This window comes from Tubulanus polymorphus, chromosome 7, assembly GCF_964204645.1.
Source record: "Tubulanus polymorphus chromosome 7, tnTubPoly1.2, whole genome shotgun sequence".
In the NCBI taxonomy this organism is placed as follows: domain Eukaryota; kingdom Metazoa; phylum Nemertea; class Palaeonemertea; order Tubulaniformes; family Tubulanidae; genus Tubulanus; species Tubulanus polymorphus.
In genome coordinates this window covers 1106148-1125177 of record NC_134031.1, presented here as the reverse complement: position 1 = coordinate 1125177, position 19030 = coordinate 1106148, and the positions used below count along the sequence as shown (strand labels likewise).

The 19030-nt window shown below is 36.4% G+C and overlaps 1 protein-coding gene across 1 annotated transcript in view; it reads right to left on the bottom strand.

Annotated features, from left to right (window-relative positions):
* Positions 1-19030, bottom strand: part of LOC141909380 (voltage-dependent calcium channel type A subunit alpha-1-like) — a 129623-nt gene that overhangs the window by 53132 nt on the left and 57461 nt on the right. Inside the window, exons 10-28 of the mRNA XM_074799827.1 lie at positions 18367-18542; positions 17687-17791; positions 17509-17596; positions 16082-16209; positions 15777-15889; positions 15410-15519; positions 14883-15014; positions 14511-14583; positions 14109-14226; positions 13733-13833; positions 10095-10231; positions 9422-9534; positions 8986-9006; positions 7183-7309; positions 6703-6892; positions 6063-6169; positions 5845-5865; positions 4055-4069; positions 2026-2137 (exon numbers count right to left, since the gene is read on the bottom strand). Coding sequence (XP_074655928.1) covers positions 2026-2137; positions 4055-4069; positions 5845-5865; positions 6063-6169; positions 6703-6892; positions 7183-7309; positions 8986-9006; positions 9422-9534; positions 10095-10231; positions 13733-13833; positions 14109-14226; positions 14511-14583; positions 14883-15014; positions 15410-15519; positions 15777-15889; positions 16082-16209; positions 17509-17596; positions 17687-17791; positions 18367-18542 — 1987 coding nt within the window. The remainder of the gene's footprint in view (positions 1-2025; positions 2138-4054; positions 4070-5844; positions 5866-6062; positions 6170-6702; positions 6893-7182; positions 7310-8985; positions 9007-9421; positions 9535-10094; positions 10232-13732; positions 13834-14108; positions 14227-14510; positions 14584-14882; positions 15015-15409; positions 15520-15776; positions 15890-16081; positions 16210-17508; positions 17597-17686; positions 17792-18366; positions 18543-19030) is intronic.

Below are 19030 nucleotides of genomic sequence, written 5' to 3'. Positions count from 1 at the left end.
TACATAGATACATAACATACGCATGTAAATCAAATGCCCGATTCTGTAGCAAATTGTGCAATTCATTTTCATAGGTCAATCAAGAATCGTTTAATGGGTTCGTCAACATTGAGGCAGGATTGTCTGGACCCCATTGGATTGTAGCAGAGTTGCACCTTTTCCCGGAATGAGTAACAATTTAATCTGTAAATGATTACGTTTGTACCAGTTGCTAGTTATAATTAGTAGGCAGATGACATGCAAATCTGAACACTCGGTAAAAATAATAAAAACAGAAAAAAAAGTCTATTTTAACAGCTCGGATACTGAAACGAATTATAAATACCACTGCATTTTATTAGTTCTAATATGCGTTTCATGAATGTTTGTATCCGATTGCAGTCGAAGAAGCTTTTTACCACCTAATAATCAATGACATCGATGTATTTTAAAACTAATAACAGGAAACAATCAGTGGTTCGTAATGATAATCATCGAATACATGTATTCTACTACAGGAACTAACGGGAATAAAAATAATAAATCAACTGAGATTCTAGAATTAGAGGATCACAGCTGTATTCTCACTATAGATTCTAGAATTAGAGGATCACAGCTGTATTCTCAATATAGATTCATCAACTCACTAACAACAAATTTATTGGTTTATATGCAATGATTTTAATTACTGCAATTGTGCATTTATCTTACAACCCTATTGTTCAGGTCTAGTGAAGATGTTTTTTCTCTGCTGATTTTTTCAGGTTGATTTATTTTTAGGCAGTTACTGGAAATGATGATTCAGAAAGTGATCGAGTCTTAGAGTTCAATGCAATTAACAAGTCAGAATATGTTACTAAACGATCTTATCAATAAATCAAAATTGCAAAATTCAAATTATTGGACTTGTTTTAGCGTTACATACCAATTATATACTGCTGTAAGTTAGATTCATCGGGACCTAAACAGGCGTTAGTTTAAAGTTTAAAAATCTAATATTTCCTTAAGATGCGATACAAATTGTGGCTGAACAGTTACTACAGGTACGAGTTAAATTTGAGAATTCAAATCGTTAAGTTAAATTTTTCAGAGCGGCGAAAACAGTAAGCGATTCATCAACACAAATCTATAGCGAGAACCGAGCTTTACATCGAATTATACATATAAAATATATATATATATATACATCGTTGGATGACTACATGTGGTCCGGACGGAGGAGAGTTTTATTTCTAGTCATGCTCCATCAGTTATCACCGCAGCATGACTTACTGACATTCCTCTGCGGTCGTTTTGGACATATCTGTACAGTAGAAAAATTTGCCGTTGAAAAGCTGAACGGCGACAACCGCGAAAATTAATTGGAACAGAGAATAGACAACGAGTATCGACGTGACTCGTTTTACGGAATTCACTACGCAATCGAAAACTGCCTGAAATTCAAACAAACATTCAACGTATCAGTCAATACCGAGCCATCGACGTGAAGCTGTAAAAAAAAAAAGAGCTTTCAACTTCTTTTTTTTCTGTTGGAAAAATGATCGAATTCGTCGAACAGCGAGTTACAGTTTGCCTCGGATTTCGCGGGACAAATAAATTCTCTGTGAGTTAATAAGTAAATTCCGGGCAGTTGGAGCGGGGATAGAATCGGAGGAAGGACATTTTTGAATACATTGTCAAGCGGGGTACATTATAATCCGAGGCAATCCACTCCGGGGTAAATAGATACTACTGTAGAAACATCCAGTTCCAAACTTCCCGATTAATGTTCAACTCAAAGAGAGTTTAAAACATTGAAACTGAACTGATTTCAGTATCGTACAGTATACATTGATGAGGGGCTTCATTAACCCTTTAACTCTTTAGAGTCAAACTTAACCAAGAATCAAGGAACTGGTTTCTTACCTTCATCGAAATGATGTGATGAGTAAACTTTTACTGATTAGTTAAAACTATGACAAAAATCTCTTTGAATAAAAAAAATCATCTCAAAACATACATGTTTATAACGTAATTGAAGATATAAATTGAAAAGTAGATTCTGACCTTGAGTTTTGGCACGCGATTGATAGTTTTCAGCGGTCGAAGCACTCTCAGTACCCTCAATGATTTGATCATGTTTAAATTCTTGGTGGCTCCGTTGTTTGAAGTGCTGCCACTGAAATAATAAAAGAAAATACGGAATCTATCAATACGTGAACACAGAAAATACAGCGTGCAAACTAGAACTGCAAGATAAAAAATTGTGTTAATACAGGATCCAGTTCTAGGTTGGGAATTGATCAGTCTCTTAAACAGTAGTTCATCAAAACTGATTCAATCATAAATACCTGAAATATTTGACCAGTTGAATAGTTGAATGACTGTTATTCTTAATTTTGGAATAAGTTTTGAAAAATAGATTGTATTTGACCGATGTTTGATATAAATGTTTAACTGGGTTAAGTACAAGATCTTAATGTATGAATCACATTTAGTTACAAATCATTAAAAATTCTCCTCACATCAAAACCAGCATTTTCCCCACTTTTTTCTGTTTTGAAACACATGCAGAAACTGACAAACATTTTCTCCTGCTCAGAATTCACAGTCAGATTCCGGTAAACATGCTTCCTATACCGGTACCATTCTAAGCTAAGTCTACATGCATCGAGTACTCGTCGCAACTGATCCCGAGACTAGCTTGATCTATACCCTTTACTTATTTGGAGACAAAGATTGTTTATCAGTAAGTAAAATCATACATGGATGCATTATCAACACCATTCTTCTGCACTGTAAGGATTACATTCAACTAAATTTTGCTCAGGACCAAAGCCCCCAGTAGCCAAACTTCTGTTCACCAAAACTAATTTTCAAACAGTGTCATGCTATCATCTGTACAAAATATGGTCGATTGAATTGGCAAAATAGTCGTTCTTGAAGGATTGTTTGCGAAATCTAGCAAAATTATTGTTTTGAGGTTATAATATGATTTTGTATCTTTTTATGTTTTAGTTTTTCTAAAAGATGAGTTTGCTTAACTAGTGGATAATTGCCTTTGTTAGAATAGAAATTGCTGGCAATGGGTCATTTCTTGTAATCAGAGGTATTGTTAGTGAATAGAACCTTTGACGATCAGTCAAAACCACACCTGACTGATCACCATTGACTGGTCACTCATCTCATTCAAGGCAAACCACCAAACTCTTCCAATCACCATGACTTGGTGGTCTAATGGTTGGCATGCTGGCCCAGCGTGTAGGAGGTCTCGGGTTCAAGTCCCAGAAATGCCACCTAGGGTTAGGAACAGGGTTATGGGTGATGGGTGAGCTAGTGCTAGGGTTGGCAACGAGCTAGGGTTAAGGTTAGCAGTCATTTTGAATGAAGGTAGTGAAAAGTTGTTTTTTTTTAACTGCCCTTAGGCGTATTGCTTGTAGGGTGATTTGGGTCAGGATCTCTGTAGTACTAGAAGTTAAAAGGATTTAAAACTACCCAACAGTGGGTAGTGTAGGTGTAGCTTAATTACGAGAACGCTATCTTCAAAGTCATTGTTCATTCATCTAAATACTGAATTTTTACTGAAAGATTTAAGAACATCTAAAAACAAAATGAATAGTATTTCACCGCAGAGACAATGGCACAATTCTAAACGACTAAACACAAGTTTTCTTTTCAATTTACAACAGCCCATCTTAGTGAAACATTATTCATTCAAGTGTTCTTTACAAATACATCTAGTGAATTCTATCAATTTTCTATCCTCTTTTTGCGCTAAATCAAACTCTCATCTTCTTCAATATCATCAGGATGAATTGAATGTAATATGATGTGTATAGAAGGGAAGGATCAATGAATCGAATGTTAGTGTGAGACCTCATGTGTGTGTGTGAGTGAGTGTGGAGTTGTAACTGAGCATTATTCAAAGCAGTGCCTTATCCTTCTGCACTATACTAATGAATCTCTTGTTCTAAATGATGATCAAATTACTGAATTATCATCACATCTTTAGTTCATTCAGGATTAGTCTGGGATAAGCTAAAGACTGCTGTGAACTGGTCGAACACAATGGCACGATGACATTGGACAAACTTACCCATCTGATTTATAGCTATATGGAAAAGGAAATAATAACAAGATGCACAAATATCGTTGTTGAAAAAGCTTAAAACGTAGATTTAAAAAATCAAGCGAAGGAAAGTTTCAGGTTATATGATGGTTACCACCGAAAAAAGAAAATAATCCACCTTGATTCGTCCAATCCAATAAGAGGCGGGGCTGAACCACCTGTCAATCAACGTGATAGGTTTACATGCCCCGTTACTTATTTTCAAAATGATAGAATTTGAATTTTTTTTTATAATCAAAAATCCTACTGAATATATAAAATCTTGCACCTGGACAAGAAAAAGAAAGTCTGAACAGGTTTCCTTTAGCTAATGATTTATTTTTGATGTTTTGACAATTATCCTTATATTCATCTTTAGAAATACTAAGCTACCTTCTCCTATCTGTATTCCTGAAGATGACTATTAGGATAAAGTCAAAACATTGAAAATAAATCGTGAACTAAAGGCAACATTTTCAGACTCATTTTTCTTCTCTGAGTGCAGGATCTTCTATATTATTGTTACAGCATGGACAGAGTTTTTCACAAATTGTTATCCACACTGAAATGACATATCTGAACCAACTTTTTCTCAAAAACAGATCTTTCAACTTGTTTGGTGCCCTTTTCAATTTTCACATTCTCAATTTTCCCCCAGGAACGGCCTGCTGTGAATAACGGTTCCAGTAAAACCTCGAGTCAATGCTGAATGGAAGGTGAAATATTCTCTTTTACACCGAAATAAAAAACCATAAAGAATCCACGAATAAAACAGCTGGAAAAAATTGATAAAACTAAAAAAACACATCTTACGCTGCTTTGAACCTTGGATATTACAATATTGAAAATCAAAAATATTATCCTTAGACTAAAGGAATAAAGAAATAATTTGCTATTTTACAGTCCCAGAAATACACAGCAGTTTATTCAGAGTGTTGGGGAGAATCTTCTGCCTTTTACGGACGGTAAAATAACAAACGACACAGGAAAAACTATTAATATCTAAAGAAAATGATATTCATTACCTGCTTCTTCTAGGTTTAACAGAGCACGAAATAGAATTCAAGAAAATCGATACAACGTTACGCGTGTTCGAAATACTGTTTTAAAGATTGTAAGATCAGCTGGTATTTATACTGTTCTAGGGGTAACCGGTAAAATCAGCTGGTATTTATACTGTTCTAGGGGTAACCGGTAAGATCAGCTGGTATTTATACTGTTCTAGGGGTAACCGGTAAGATCAGCTGGTATTTATACTGTTCTAGGGGTAACCAGTAAGATCAGCTGGTATTTATACTGTTCTAGGGGTAACCAGTAAGATCAGCTGGTATTCACACTGTTCTAGGGGTAACCCGTAAGATCAGCTAGTATTTATACTGTTCTAGGGGTAACCAGTAAGGTCAGCAGGTATTTATACTGTTCTAGGGGTAACCAGTAAGATCAGCTGGTATTTATACTGTTCTAGGGGTAACCAGTAAGGTCAGCTGGTATTCACACTGTTCTAGGGGTAACCAGTAAGATCAGCTGGTATTTATACTGTTCTAGGGGTAACCGGTAAGATCAGCTGGTATTTATACTGTTCTAGGGGTGACCGGTAAGATCAGCTTATCTGGCATTCAGACTAAACCCTTATAAGCATGTTTAGTTCATTCTATTTGAAATCAGTTATATATGCAGCAATAGTCATCAATTCAACATGCGCGGATATAGAAGTTGTCAGTATAATACATTATAAATGCATCTTGATTATTGAATGCACAGTTTCATAAAGAAACTACCTGTTAGCTGCTTCCATAGCACTAAAATAACACCAGCATTTACAAACTTAATCACATGTGTAAACATAAACTGTATATTCGAATTAGAGCTTAAGGATCTCAGAAAATTTCGCAAGTGATAGTTAAACTTATCCGACATCTAAAAGAAGCCAATCTTGTGAAACCAGGATTTTTTCCCAAGACATAGACCACTATTTTCCCATTATTTTAAAACATACCTGAAAGCAAATGCGACCAACGCACAAATCACGACAAGAGCATCCAGGATGTTCCATCCATCTCGGCAGTAAGATCCGGGATGGAAAACGATTCCAAGATCGATCACCTGAACGATGAGAATAGGGGAAAAAACGTCAAAAATAGCGATTCAATATTCTCATAGCTTTATCATTCAGTAACTGTTTAACAGTCGTTTGATTCAGAAACCATTAAATAGATCTTTTAATTTCCGGTTTATGTTAAAACTCCTCAGATGTCTGTCTGACAGTTGACGCTGTCCCGTTGATGTATATCACTGTTCCCAGGTTCCAGATCAGACCCTGGGCCCTGTTGCACTGTGGTGACCTCAATCAAAAAATGATCTTTAAATTTTTAATAGCTAAGGCCTAAAATCAATACAGAGAAACCTCCTTACAACGGACTTCAGGGCACCAGGAAATCTGTTTGTTGAAATCCGATAGTTTGAGTGATAGTTAGTCATATCCAGTATGAAATTACTAAGATTGTCTTATTTGAGATGAAAATCTAGCATTGTAAAGACTGATGATTCTTATATCAGAGTTTGTTATAGCAAGGTTCAGATTTAACCCAAATGTGTTGATATTCTAGTCAAACTTTCATCAGTAACAGCATGAATACCTTCAAGATCATCTCCACAGTGAAAACACCTGTGAACACGTAATCAAAATATATCAATATTTGATTACGAGGTGATGCCTCAAACACCGGATCCTCAGCTGCCAGGGCAACGCTGCTTGCACAAATGACGATCATGATGAACAAGTCAAAGTAACGTAGATTCACGACAAAATGACAAAAACGACGAACTCTGAAAGAATGAAACATAAATCATCAGTTTATCCACGTAGAAATTGAGAAATAGAAGACCTACAATCGTGAATCAAAAACAAATAGAGGATTTTGACATTTCAAATCAAATGCTTAGAGTCAGTTCAAAAAAGTTTCAAAACGACTTGAAGCATGAGTAGAAACATCGATTGTCTTTTAGCTTTACTTCGTTATAGTGGGTTTTTATTTCTTCAATTGAATAAAACATATACATATATCAGAAACAAATGTATCAACAGATTTGTGTGCGTGCGCATTTCTAATACTCACGGGTTTGTAGGACTGAAGATGAACATTGAGCTGTAAGGCAGCATAGGTTTCGGACCATTAAAACTCTCTTGGCCAGTGTTGTTACGTTGTAAATTGTAATCTGTACTGTTTGAGTTTAAGTTGCTATCTGTAATGGAGAATCATCTTAGTCGATTAACTTTGCATTGATTACTGAGGAAACAAAGACTACAATACCGAGCCCATAGTGCATGGGTTCCAGAGTTAAGACTTAAATGCAAAAATGGACCTGAAACCAAGGTCAATTTAAGAGTTGAAGAGAGATGTTATAAATGATTTAGCAAGAAATCCACAGCAAACGTGTTATTATTAAGTAAGATTTAAGATTAAAATGTGCTAAAAATAATATCAGTACACTGTAAGACACAGTTGAATCCAGTTCATTCAGATGGTTGAGGTTAGGAGGTGAACATTCAATACAAGGGTTTCACAGCACGAGACTTCGACTGGTGATAGGCATTAACGATCTGGGGTCAGTTGCTCTAAGGTCGGTTAAAGTTAAGCAGCGGATAACTGACATAGTGACTGTAAAAACTGTAACCAACCTAACCTTAATCAACTTTTGAGCACTGGACCTTGGGGGAATAATCAGGGCCAATTGATGCACAACAACATGTTATGGTAGACAATACAAGGCCATAGATCGTGAAAATTCATGTCAGCACATTTTTTTTGGGGGGTAAAAAAACCTCATCAGCCGCGATGGAATGATATAGAGCATCCAATTAAATACATTCAGTAAAGCCGTCGAGCATGATCTCATCTTCCAAGACTCTGATAGCGGGATTACATGGAAGCTCTTCAAACCAACCAACCAACCAACCACATCCAGGTATTAGGACAGAACAAGGCCACAATGTATTCGTTATATGTAGGTTAATTGAATACGGGTTTTATATACAGTATTACGAGACAAAAACCAATATAGAGCCTGGTTTAATAGACAAGCAGCGTTTATTACTCGCGCAAGAACTGACATTATTAAATTCAGGCAGTTATTTCCATTTACCGAAATAAGCAACTTGATTAAAAAATCTTCCGCAAAAGCCTACGTTCATCCCCTGTCTATAAAACTAGTTCTATTACTCGGCGAGACGGGATTACGATCAGGGCAAATCCTCTTCCAAGCGCTACTCAACACTCTGGTAAAATACCTTCCGAAACAATAGATAAGTAGATCTAAAAAAAATCTACCAAATCTACTGCATTTGATAAAAAGTGCTTTTTGTGTAGTAAGAATGATAATAACAATACGCAATGTTAATCATAATAATAATAATAATAATAATAATAATAATAATAATAATAATTCACGACACGCACATTCAATTAAAATGATTAATTATATCATATTGTAGGAAATTATCAATAAAAGTGATGATTGAAATAGAATTTATTGTGTGACACCGCAAAATCAGTTAATTCTTTGATGATATAATGAATATCGATCGAACTGAAATCTAGTTGTTTAACTGTATAAATCTATGTGTTTCTACCAGAGGTTAAAATGCGAAGAAAACTGAGAAAAAGATTGACCCGCATTTTTTGTCGAATTCATTACTTTCAAAAAAATAACGATTATCGAATTGTTCGAGAAAAAAAAAAATTACGAGCAATTTAACGAATTTGAGATTGAATTGACGAAGCCACCGTTTAGAATCGGGTTATTTGTCTCAACCGTGAAGAAATTCGGCTTCTTTTTTCGTAATTTCTGAATTCGACAATGATTTTGGGAATGTATGATATACGAATGATAATGCATCGGATAATCATTGGAAATGTTACCTTCGTTGGGATTTTGAGCACCTGTCGCGAGATCAGTAGAAAACACATCACAACATTGGAAATAGTTTAGATCAAAATCAAAAGATAAATGATGCATATTTTTTTTAATGGGAAATTGTTCTAGTTTGGGTAGGTCAGTTTTAGGTCAAAAAGTATTGTCAATGATTTCACTGGAATCGGTAAACTTTATGTTAGCAAGGCCCTTCCCCGCTGGAAGATGGAATATTCTTGTCCATAAACGATTTCCGCCATCGCAGAGGGGAGACGAAAGAATTGGCAGAAACTTACGAACGCGACATTCGAAAGAGAAATCAGATAATTCATCTACCGGACAAGCACAATCAAAAAGGGCCTTGAATTATTTGCTTCTTCAAATTTGTAGGTCGCACAAAATCGTGTTCTAATCTTAGAGAAATAAGAGTAATTATAAACTGACCAGTGCTTGAGTGATGTACGTTATCGTTTCCTTCGCCGTTCACTTTTTTATCCATGTCTATCGCCATCACTTTACTGCGGTTGTCTTTCAGGTTATTCTGCTTCGCTTGGTCGCTGAAAGAAATACTGGAAATGAAAACGTCATCTTAGAATTGGATAATGTTCATGTGTGGTGTGGATATATGACAAAAATATATGGGGTGATGAAGAGAATTTTGCAGAGAGATGGTGGTTTATGAATATATAAAATCCCACATGGAGAATAAAAGGAGTCCCGAAAGTTTCCTTGAGCTAGTAGTTTATTCGAAGTTTCGACTATATCCCGAGTCATCTTCAGGCGCGCTCTTGAAGATGACTATATAAGGATATAGTCAAAACGCCGAATAAACTACAAGTAATACTATATTCCTGAAGATGACTATGAGTTTAAGTCAAAACTTCAAATAAACTTTAGCTCAATAATACTGCATTCCTGAGGATGACTTATAGGATACAAACAAGTCTTAGTTAAAATGTTATAGCTTTGTTTATGTTTAACATTAATAGCTTGAGGAAACATTTCGGACTTTTTTCTTTCTAAGTGTAGGATTTTAAATCATCTTTCAACACGGACTGAGTGTTTAATCAATGGTTAAAGGTGGCTCCGACAGAAGCAGCATCGACGTTCTACTTACTATGCAAAGTTTCCGGTTTTGGGATCTTCGTTGTTCTGCGGCGACGGCGGACAGATGTTGACCTGCGGAGGATCGATCCCACCGGACGCCGGGATTCCGAATTGATTCTCCACTTCCGCTTGCATTTCTTCTTTTCTCTGAAAATTTACGGAAAATTACGATAACGTGAGCTCAAAAAATGCTTTCAGATTTCTATAAGAAAATTCCCAGCAAAACAAAACATAATCCATTTATTACTTGCACATAAGGAACAATGTTTCCAAAATACAGCAATAGCAGGATCGTACCTAGTGCAGGGCAGGGGGTATTTGCCACCCCCCCAAATTTGGAAAAGTGCCCTTTTTGCATATTGTTATATTCGATACAGCCCTGAATAAGTTTAATAATCTGGATCATGTTTTGATTGAATCCCGAGATTTGTAGCGACAAATGATTAGGTATATGTGCGGATTTTTTCAGATAAAAATTGCGAGTGACAAAAAATTGAAACGGTGACGAATAAAAACGGTATAAAAAAGCTGAAAAACACACGAAAAGCTGCCATAATGCAAAGCCATCGATACCTAACATATTCAGTATTCTCTGACGGTTAAGATATATAAATTACTGAAGTCATTCTTAATACTGAAGGTTTTACACATTTCTTGATCCATAGACATTAATTTATGCTTAGAAGTATAAATTAACAACAAAACTAATTGAAGAAATACATTCGTATTTCGAAGTACGTTTACATTAAAAATAAAACAATAAATATAGATATATATATATATATATATATGTATAATATGTAAATAAAACGGTGCAAAATTAAATAAATGTGAAAAAAGCTACAGTCGTTGTTTGAATGTAGCGGAAATTTCAAAAGTCTTTATTACAACCTTCACATCTTTCACGCATAGAGGAATGAAGGCAAGGCATTAATCATGCTTACCCAACATGGATAATATATCTTCTTATAGCAAATTATAAGCTCAAATGAGGCAACGGATAAGTGAGGTCTAGGATATGACGCATTTTCACATTCAAGTTTATGGTAAAGAATTCACTGGGAAATTGCTTTACTAAAGAATTCAATTGAAATGTAAAATTGAAGCGCGATAACTTAAATAAATCTGCCAGATCCTTATGTACCCTTGTATGCCATGGAAAGGGCAAATCTAAGAAAATTGGTCCAGAAAAAAACACCATTGGTGTTGAGCTATTTTTGAAAAAATACGTCTTAAAAGGGCAACCTCAATAAGTAGGCAGGGTTCGGACCCTGAGACCATCCCCTAAATCGGCCCCTGCACACATTAGTGTAAGCTCGGAATTCTACGCATTTACTACAAGAAGATATCTATATCGGGGTAAAGACAATTTTTCTACCAGCCCTTACGAAGCTAAAGAGGACAGACAAGAAAGGACAGATGTCAGTTCAATTTCGTTATGACCTATCACCACAAGTTACTAACAACCTGGGACGATTCAGCGGAGAATTGGTCAGCCTCTTTTTCTTTCGCTTCTTGTCGTCGCTAGAAACATAATAATTTTGCCGATAATTTTAACACTTGATGAAGGAAATAATTCGGAAAGTGAATGAAAATGAGAGGAGTCTCCGGAATTTCAGAAATCACGAATTGAAAATGATGTTGTTGAATATAATAGAAATGATGATGAATTCTATTTAACTGATTAATGTATTCTTCTACTAATAGGGGTGCTGAAAAATGAATACACTTCTCATGCAACAATCATGCTATGATCACATAGGGGTGGGGGTGTGGTGCGGGGCGGGGGTTGGGGGAGGATGATAACTCGAAGTAACTATTGAACATGTTAACTCCAGTCCAAGTTGTAAGTACTATAAGAGCTATCATAGTAAAAATACTCAATAATTCAGTTATCAATATGTTCGGGTTTAGTAAGTTAAACTTCTACAACAGGAATATGAGCAGCAGCAGCAGCAGCAGTGGGGGGAAGGGGGTCACAGGGAGGGATGGGGGGACGTTCACTTAATCAGGGACAATATACAAACTTATAAAATGTACCCTCGCTTGGATTCAAAGCTGAACTGTGCCACAGTAGAGAACACTGTTTGTGTTAGTACAGTTTTACTCAAACGATAACGTGGAGACTGAATTAAACTTCTCATTTGTATTCAAATTGATGAATTATTCAGAAAACTGTTCAATCTTCTGTGTTTGTACATTGCAGGGTGTTTAACTGTGGCAGGATCTCGTATAACATCATCAGCATTGAATCCGTACTAAGAGTGCGGAAGGCATCATAGTGAATTCAAAAAATGTCAACTCTACGAAAATGAATCCACAGGTTCAAATACATAATGAATACTAGTTAATACCTAAAAATACGATATATCAATCACAGGGTACGAAGCGCCACCTGTGAACGTTGTACAAACGACGCTCACAGGTGGCGCCAAAACAGACTCAAAAACGAATACTAATTGATACCTAAATCAATCATGCCATTAATTAAAATGGTACACGTTTCTAATCAAAACGACTCAAGATGAACAGAAAATATCGCAGTATTTTATGAGTCAAGTTTCACTAGAACAATTTTCACAATTTTCTGTTCATATAAAGTCTACACAAATCTCTATTCACTCTAACTTAAAGTGCGTGATATACACGTCTGGGGACGTTTGATTGGCTGAGATTTCTAACTGTTAAAACGGAGCCACGATTGTTTCAGATCCTCATAGATATATCCATTCAGACCGGACTACCTTTGTATTTACCTTCGTTGTAGTTTTCACAACAATTTGACACCCAATGAGGTCAAATGCACTTATCCTACTCAGTTAGTAGGTTCTACTCTCAAATACGTATCAACGGTAGTCAGGTCTGTATTATCTATTCGAGAATATTGTCCGGAAATTTGTTGGTATGAAAGACAGCGTCATCAGTCGCTGATATTCTGACGATCAACTTGGTTATTTTCAGTTATTAAGATTCCAGATTTTTGATGTTGATAATAATAAATGAGGTGTTATATATACAGACACAGGTCATTGAAATAAAAACAGGGTCTAATCTAATCACCCGGTCTTCTTCAGCCAAACGTCGCTAGATAAGGAAGAGAAATATAAAGTATGCTTAAAATTCACTTCACGTCGGTTTATTCCTATTACGGGGAGACCACTTTTATACCTGGATTTCCTGAGAAGGAAATATTCCTCCCAATTTGATTTAAAGGTAAAGCCAAAAGATTTTTGCAGAGAAAAGTGATGATTTATCAAGATGTCACAAATTGGATCTCATCATTCAACATCAGTAAAAACAGCTCAAATTTTTTAGATTTGACAAGATTTTTTACCGAATTCCCCGAGATTTCGCCGATTACCTCAGATTTTGTCCAGGTTTTCCAGGATGTTAGTGGTCGCCCCGTATCGACCAGCTCTAACCCGAATCTGATCCTCCCCATCGACGACGAATTTCATGATTTTAAACGTAATTAAAACAATCGGAACAAACGGCTCATTTTAAACACAAGCCCGAAACAAAGTTAAAACGAAACACAGAACGGATGATGATTCACCATCGGTTTAACTGATAGTACACTGAAACAGAACCAGTAGCAAAGCATTTTACAGCAGTTCCACGACACAACAGAAAAGAAAATGATTTTACCTTCTCTTCTTCCTCTTCAGCCTCCTCTTCAGCAGCCGTCAATTCTTGGGCGTTCGCCAAGTTATCGACAGCAATAGCCAAGAATACATTGAGCAGGGTATCTGATTAGATGATCAGTTAAAGGGTCATAGCTGTACTGATTCAACAGTCATAGGTACTTAACTGTTCCACAGCCCAGTTCCATGGTTCTAGACCCAGACCCAGACCCAGTGCTACAGTCCAGGTTCCAGTTCCCAGAGTTCAGAATCCAGTTCTACTCGGTTAAAAGCAATTGAAACTTTCGAGTCAACTCTAGTCAAAACTGTGGGACGGGGTCTGATTTAGACAACGCCGCTGCTGCAACTTCAAATCATTACGAGATCATAGAAAAGGATACAGTTACCAAATATGACTAAGATGATGAAATATGTGCTGTAAATCATGCCTTTATCAATACCACCACGAGAACGTATTCCAAAATACATCACTGTATTCCAATCCTCACCGGTTAATATCTGTTACAAAAAACAAAACATAGTGAAATACAGTATTCATGTCGTAAATCAGGCTGAAGTTATACGCCCACAGCAACACATGGAGAATAGATATTGAGGTGTCTTCACAATTGAGAGAATCGAAAACCGTCTTTTGATTTTCGATAATTTCTGTTTTTTAATCTTTTAGATTTGTGTCAAGTTTGGCAGTTCATGGTTAGATTTGACTAAACTCTTGCATATGCTTACGACTGTAGAGTCAAATTTTAACCGACACAACTGTTGGAACTGGATAGAAGACTTACCTGGAATACGGTGAGTAACGCCATAGAGAATGTATCAAAGTGCATCGCGGGTCGACCATCAGGGAAATTCCACCTGAGCAAAAAAATATACAGTTTGAATATAAGCATCGACGAAACACTCGGAGTCTGTGTTGTAAAGATAATATAAAATCCCACCACACTAAGAACGAAATAGAAAATATAGTTGAAAATGTTCCCTTGAATTGCGTTAGTGTACTTTATTCAATGTTTCAACTTATCCTAATGGTCATCTTAAAGAATCCCGATGTTGTAGACTGAGACATAATCACCAACATTTCATTCGATGAGTAACATACTGATTATTACTGCTGGCTAAGTTACCAGGACCTCTCTATATACTGGTCTACTTACTCTCCACCGAACAATTGCATTCCGAGAAGTGCGAAGATGACGATGAACAAGAACAGAAGAAACAACAGGGAAATAATGGAGCGCATACTGTTTAACAGTGACACAACCAGATTCCTCAATGACGCCCAATATCTGAAATATACAAACGCATATCGATCAGGATTCAGAGGTCGACTGTGGCAATCGAGGATCCACCAGGTGTAACTATTGTGCAGTAGGACATCGACTACTGCCGCAATCAAGGATTTCACTTGTGGCAAGTAAGGATCCACCAGGTGCACTAGTGTGCAGCAGGACATCAACTATTGTAGCAAAAAAGGATTCTTCTCAAATTCAAAGAATAACAAGTAGGAATTGGCCTTTAAAATTAGGTTTATCCTGAGATGAGAATTGCCTACCGGGTAATTGCTGATGTGGGCCGCTAAAATTCTAGATGAAAGAAAGTTAATCTAAAAATCATTTGAATATTGTTATCTGGTGGGATAGCTGGAGCCCGGGGAAATCCAGTCAATCGTTGATATAATTACCTTGTTACTTTGAATATTCTCAGCAGTCTCAAGGCTCGTAGTACTGATATACCGTAGGAACCACCGTGAATCTGTCCATAAATCACCTCAAATATACTACCTAGGATAACCTGTAAATAATACATATTGGTATACATTTAAACTGATAAAAGTTAATGCATGAACAGTAGACTGTGCTCAAGTTGGATCCTATCAACTCAACTGATTATACCGTTTGATTCTGAAATTTGTTAAAACATTTATCTGACCCTATCGCTTGCAAAGTTGGAAAGATTTCATCCTGAAAGATCTGACTTGAGCGGAGTACGCTGTTGTGGAGCAGCTTAATTTCTTCACAATCAGACTGATAACGAGTTTGGATACTTACTCCACAATCAAACATGTTGAATAAAGACTGGAAGTACAGGCGGAATCCGAGACCATACATTTTGATGAACATTTCTCCCAAGAAAAGGCCCAGGAACACGTATTCAGTGTAGACTGTAAAACAAATAAAACAACTTAAATGGTTACAAAGAACTGAATTATATCAACTTAGGTTCATCAGATTCAACAGTTCTTGATTTTAGTTTAAATTGGTCCATCTCCGATAGTCAAACCAACAACTGCGGAACTGGTTTCCCATTAAGACAATGATAATACACTTTTTACATCTTTTTATCCACTACTTACACAAGAATTTAGTGAGCCACATAGGCTGGTCGTAATGTTCTACGGCTACGCATAAAGTGTTTAAAAATACTAGCATGATGACGATCCAATAAAATGCTTGGCTTTTAACCATTTTTCGCACCATTACTCTGAAATATGTAACAATCGAGGTTAGAATGTTGAGTTTATCTAAACTCCATCATCTGATGACGGTGGAGTTTCTCTGATGATGGAGTTTAGATAAACTCCAAAAGTGTCAGACTAATAATCATCAGACAATAAACGCATAAACTGTGAGTTTTTATTTGTTAAGTTTATTCTTATCGTGGTATTTATGAAGATGTCAATTATGATAGTGAATTTTTCTTGTGATTTCACTATTTGACTATTTCACGCGTGTTAAGACTAACTCCCTTACAATTATCAGTAATGAATTGAATTTTTTTTTAGTAACACTATGAAGAAATATGAAATAAAATGTTCAAATTAAACAAGGTTGAGACCCTGAGTAACACCTTACATATTTCTGAACACATTGAACAAATAATATCAGTATTTCTCGGGACAAAATAGTAACAAAATGCTCGAAATCAGGAACAGTTTTGGCAGCAACTCTGGGTATATTCTTGTTATTTATGAATTTGTTGTAATTTGGAATGAAAACATGACTGAAGTCGTTGATGCTGTAGTGATATATATATATATATATATATATCCACACGCTATAAGTGTCTCGTTTCTATGGTAACAATGAACACTACTGACGTGTCTGCGTATGTGAGTGTCAGTGTCAGTGTCAGTGTGCACTGGTATTAATTCTTACCAATGAAGATCAGAGAGCAATATAACAAATGTAAAGAGCAAGAACAGCTAGAGAAAACAGGTTACAACATGACTGTAACGCGTGTATCAAATCATTTCAATTAGCTTTGAGAGGCGAGGAAAAAGAAAGGCAGGAGAGAGAAAGGGAGAGATAGAAAGGGAGAGGCAGAGAGAAAGAGAGAGGCAGGAAGGAGAAAGTAAGAAGGGAGAGAGAAGAGAGGAGAGAAAGGGAGATGGGAGAAAGGGAGAGACAGAGAGAAAGAGAGGGACAGGAGGGAGAAAGGGAGAGGGAAGAGAGGAAAGGCAGAAGGGAGAGGAGGCAGTGAGAGGAGAGAGAGAGAGAGAGGTAAGGCAGGAGGGAGAGAGAAAAGGAGGAGCAGTGAGTGGAGAGAAAGGGAGATGAGATCAAACTCACATTTCAGGGCAGTATTAGTAAGTTTGAGGCAGGTTCTTTTCTCAAGAGTTAGGTGGAGCAGCCAAATACTCTGCTACCACCAGATTTGAACCGATCGATGGTGGATTAATGAGAGACCAGTGACTGATGGTTTAAACCACTCGGCCAGGAACGACTGTACGTAGTTGAATATAATTATGAAGTGACGATGATCAAGATGTTTGTCTCTTACCTTAACCTTTTTTCAGCTCTCCAGCAAACGCCACAACGTGTTTTTTGCTTTGATTTAAGCCCGAATCCCGTGTGGGTATATGGATTGTCTGTGAAAATGAAAACAAAATTACCGATCGAATCCTCAAATTCACCAAAGTCCAATCATTGATTTTACACATTCTTACACATCAACTTACTGATATCTGAAAACAATGATTCCTCATTTTCTTCGTTATCTATTTCTTGAGTTGATTTTCCATCTTTGATTTGTTTCATTTTTCTGATCGCTGCCTTTCTTCGAGCTAAAAAACATTCATCAAAACTCGCATAGTTATTATAAATAGTAAACACCAGTGAATGTCTGGAAGACAGCAATAAATCTGATGCATATCTTGAAATTTTTCAGCTTGTCAAGTATGTACACAAGATCTTTTTATTTTCAGAGAAAGTGGCCAGTTTTAGAACCCCCTTCAATGGATGCGCACATAGTCCACCCCTTTGACTCCGCCATATACCAGGGTTTTCTGAGAAAGTAAGATCCTGCATTTTGTCGTGGAACTAGTCAAAACTAACCACTGATATACAGCCACACTCTCTGTAGCACCAAAATCATACATTAACGATCTGGGAATGCTTTATCGCGGTTGATATTACGAATGTAAGTTGATCTACTTCAGCACTCAATTTCACGGAGTAGCCAATTTTTTGCTTCTTTGAGCTGGAATTTTATTCAACGTTCGGACTATATTTCAGACGATGACTTAGTCTTAGATATAGTCAAAACGTCGAATAAAACTACTAGCACAAAGAAACATTTTCTGACTTTTTTTTCGTTATTTTTGTGGGATTCTCTACATATTATTACAGTTTTTTTTACCTTCTATGATTTTCATTTTTTCTTCGTCAGTTGTTCGTTCTTCGTTTAATATCACTTCTTCTGCTTTACAAATCCACTCTAAATAACCGTTCAGCTCTCGTTCTATTTGCTGCTGTCGACGCAGTTTTAAAAACGCTCTACGATTCTCAACTCGTTCTCTTTCTTTCGCGAATTCTCTGTAAGATTTTCATCAGTCGAACGCGATTACAAAACGCTCAAAGTAAACTTCCGGCAATCGCCACAACTTTTTTTTTTTATATAGAAAAATCTTTTAAATTTAGATCGTTTGATAGCAAAAGGAATAAATTGGCCGTAATAAGTTTCATCGCTGATAGCAAGTCGAGCAAAATTATGATAACGAAGGCTCAAGCTAAATATATCTTCAAAAGATGCTAAATAAGGCAAGTCTTTAAAAATAAATTCGAACTTCGATCAGCAACAGACTCAGGCGAGTTTCGCATCTATACAACAAAATATAGAGAGCTGTAGTGAAAGATATGGATAGGAATTCATATTGTTTAAGATCGGCCTCGGCAGGGATTCAAACATGATAGCATCGCGACAATCTGCCACGACAAAAAAACCTCTATGATTAGCACGAGTGCGCGGGTACTTCTTCTCTTAGCCATCATGTCATTATTAGCCGATCAGAAATAGTATTTTT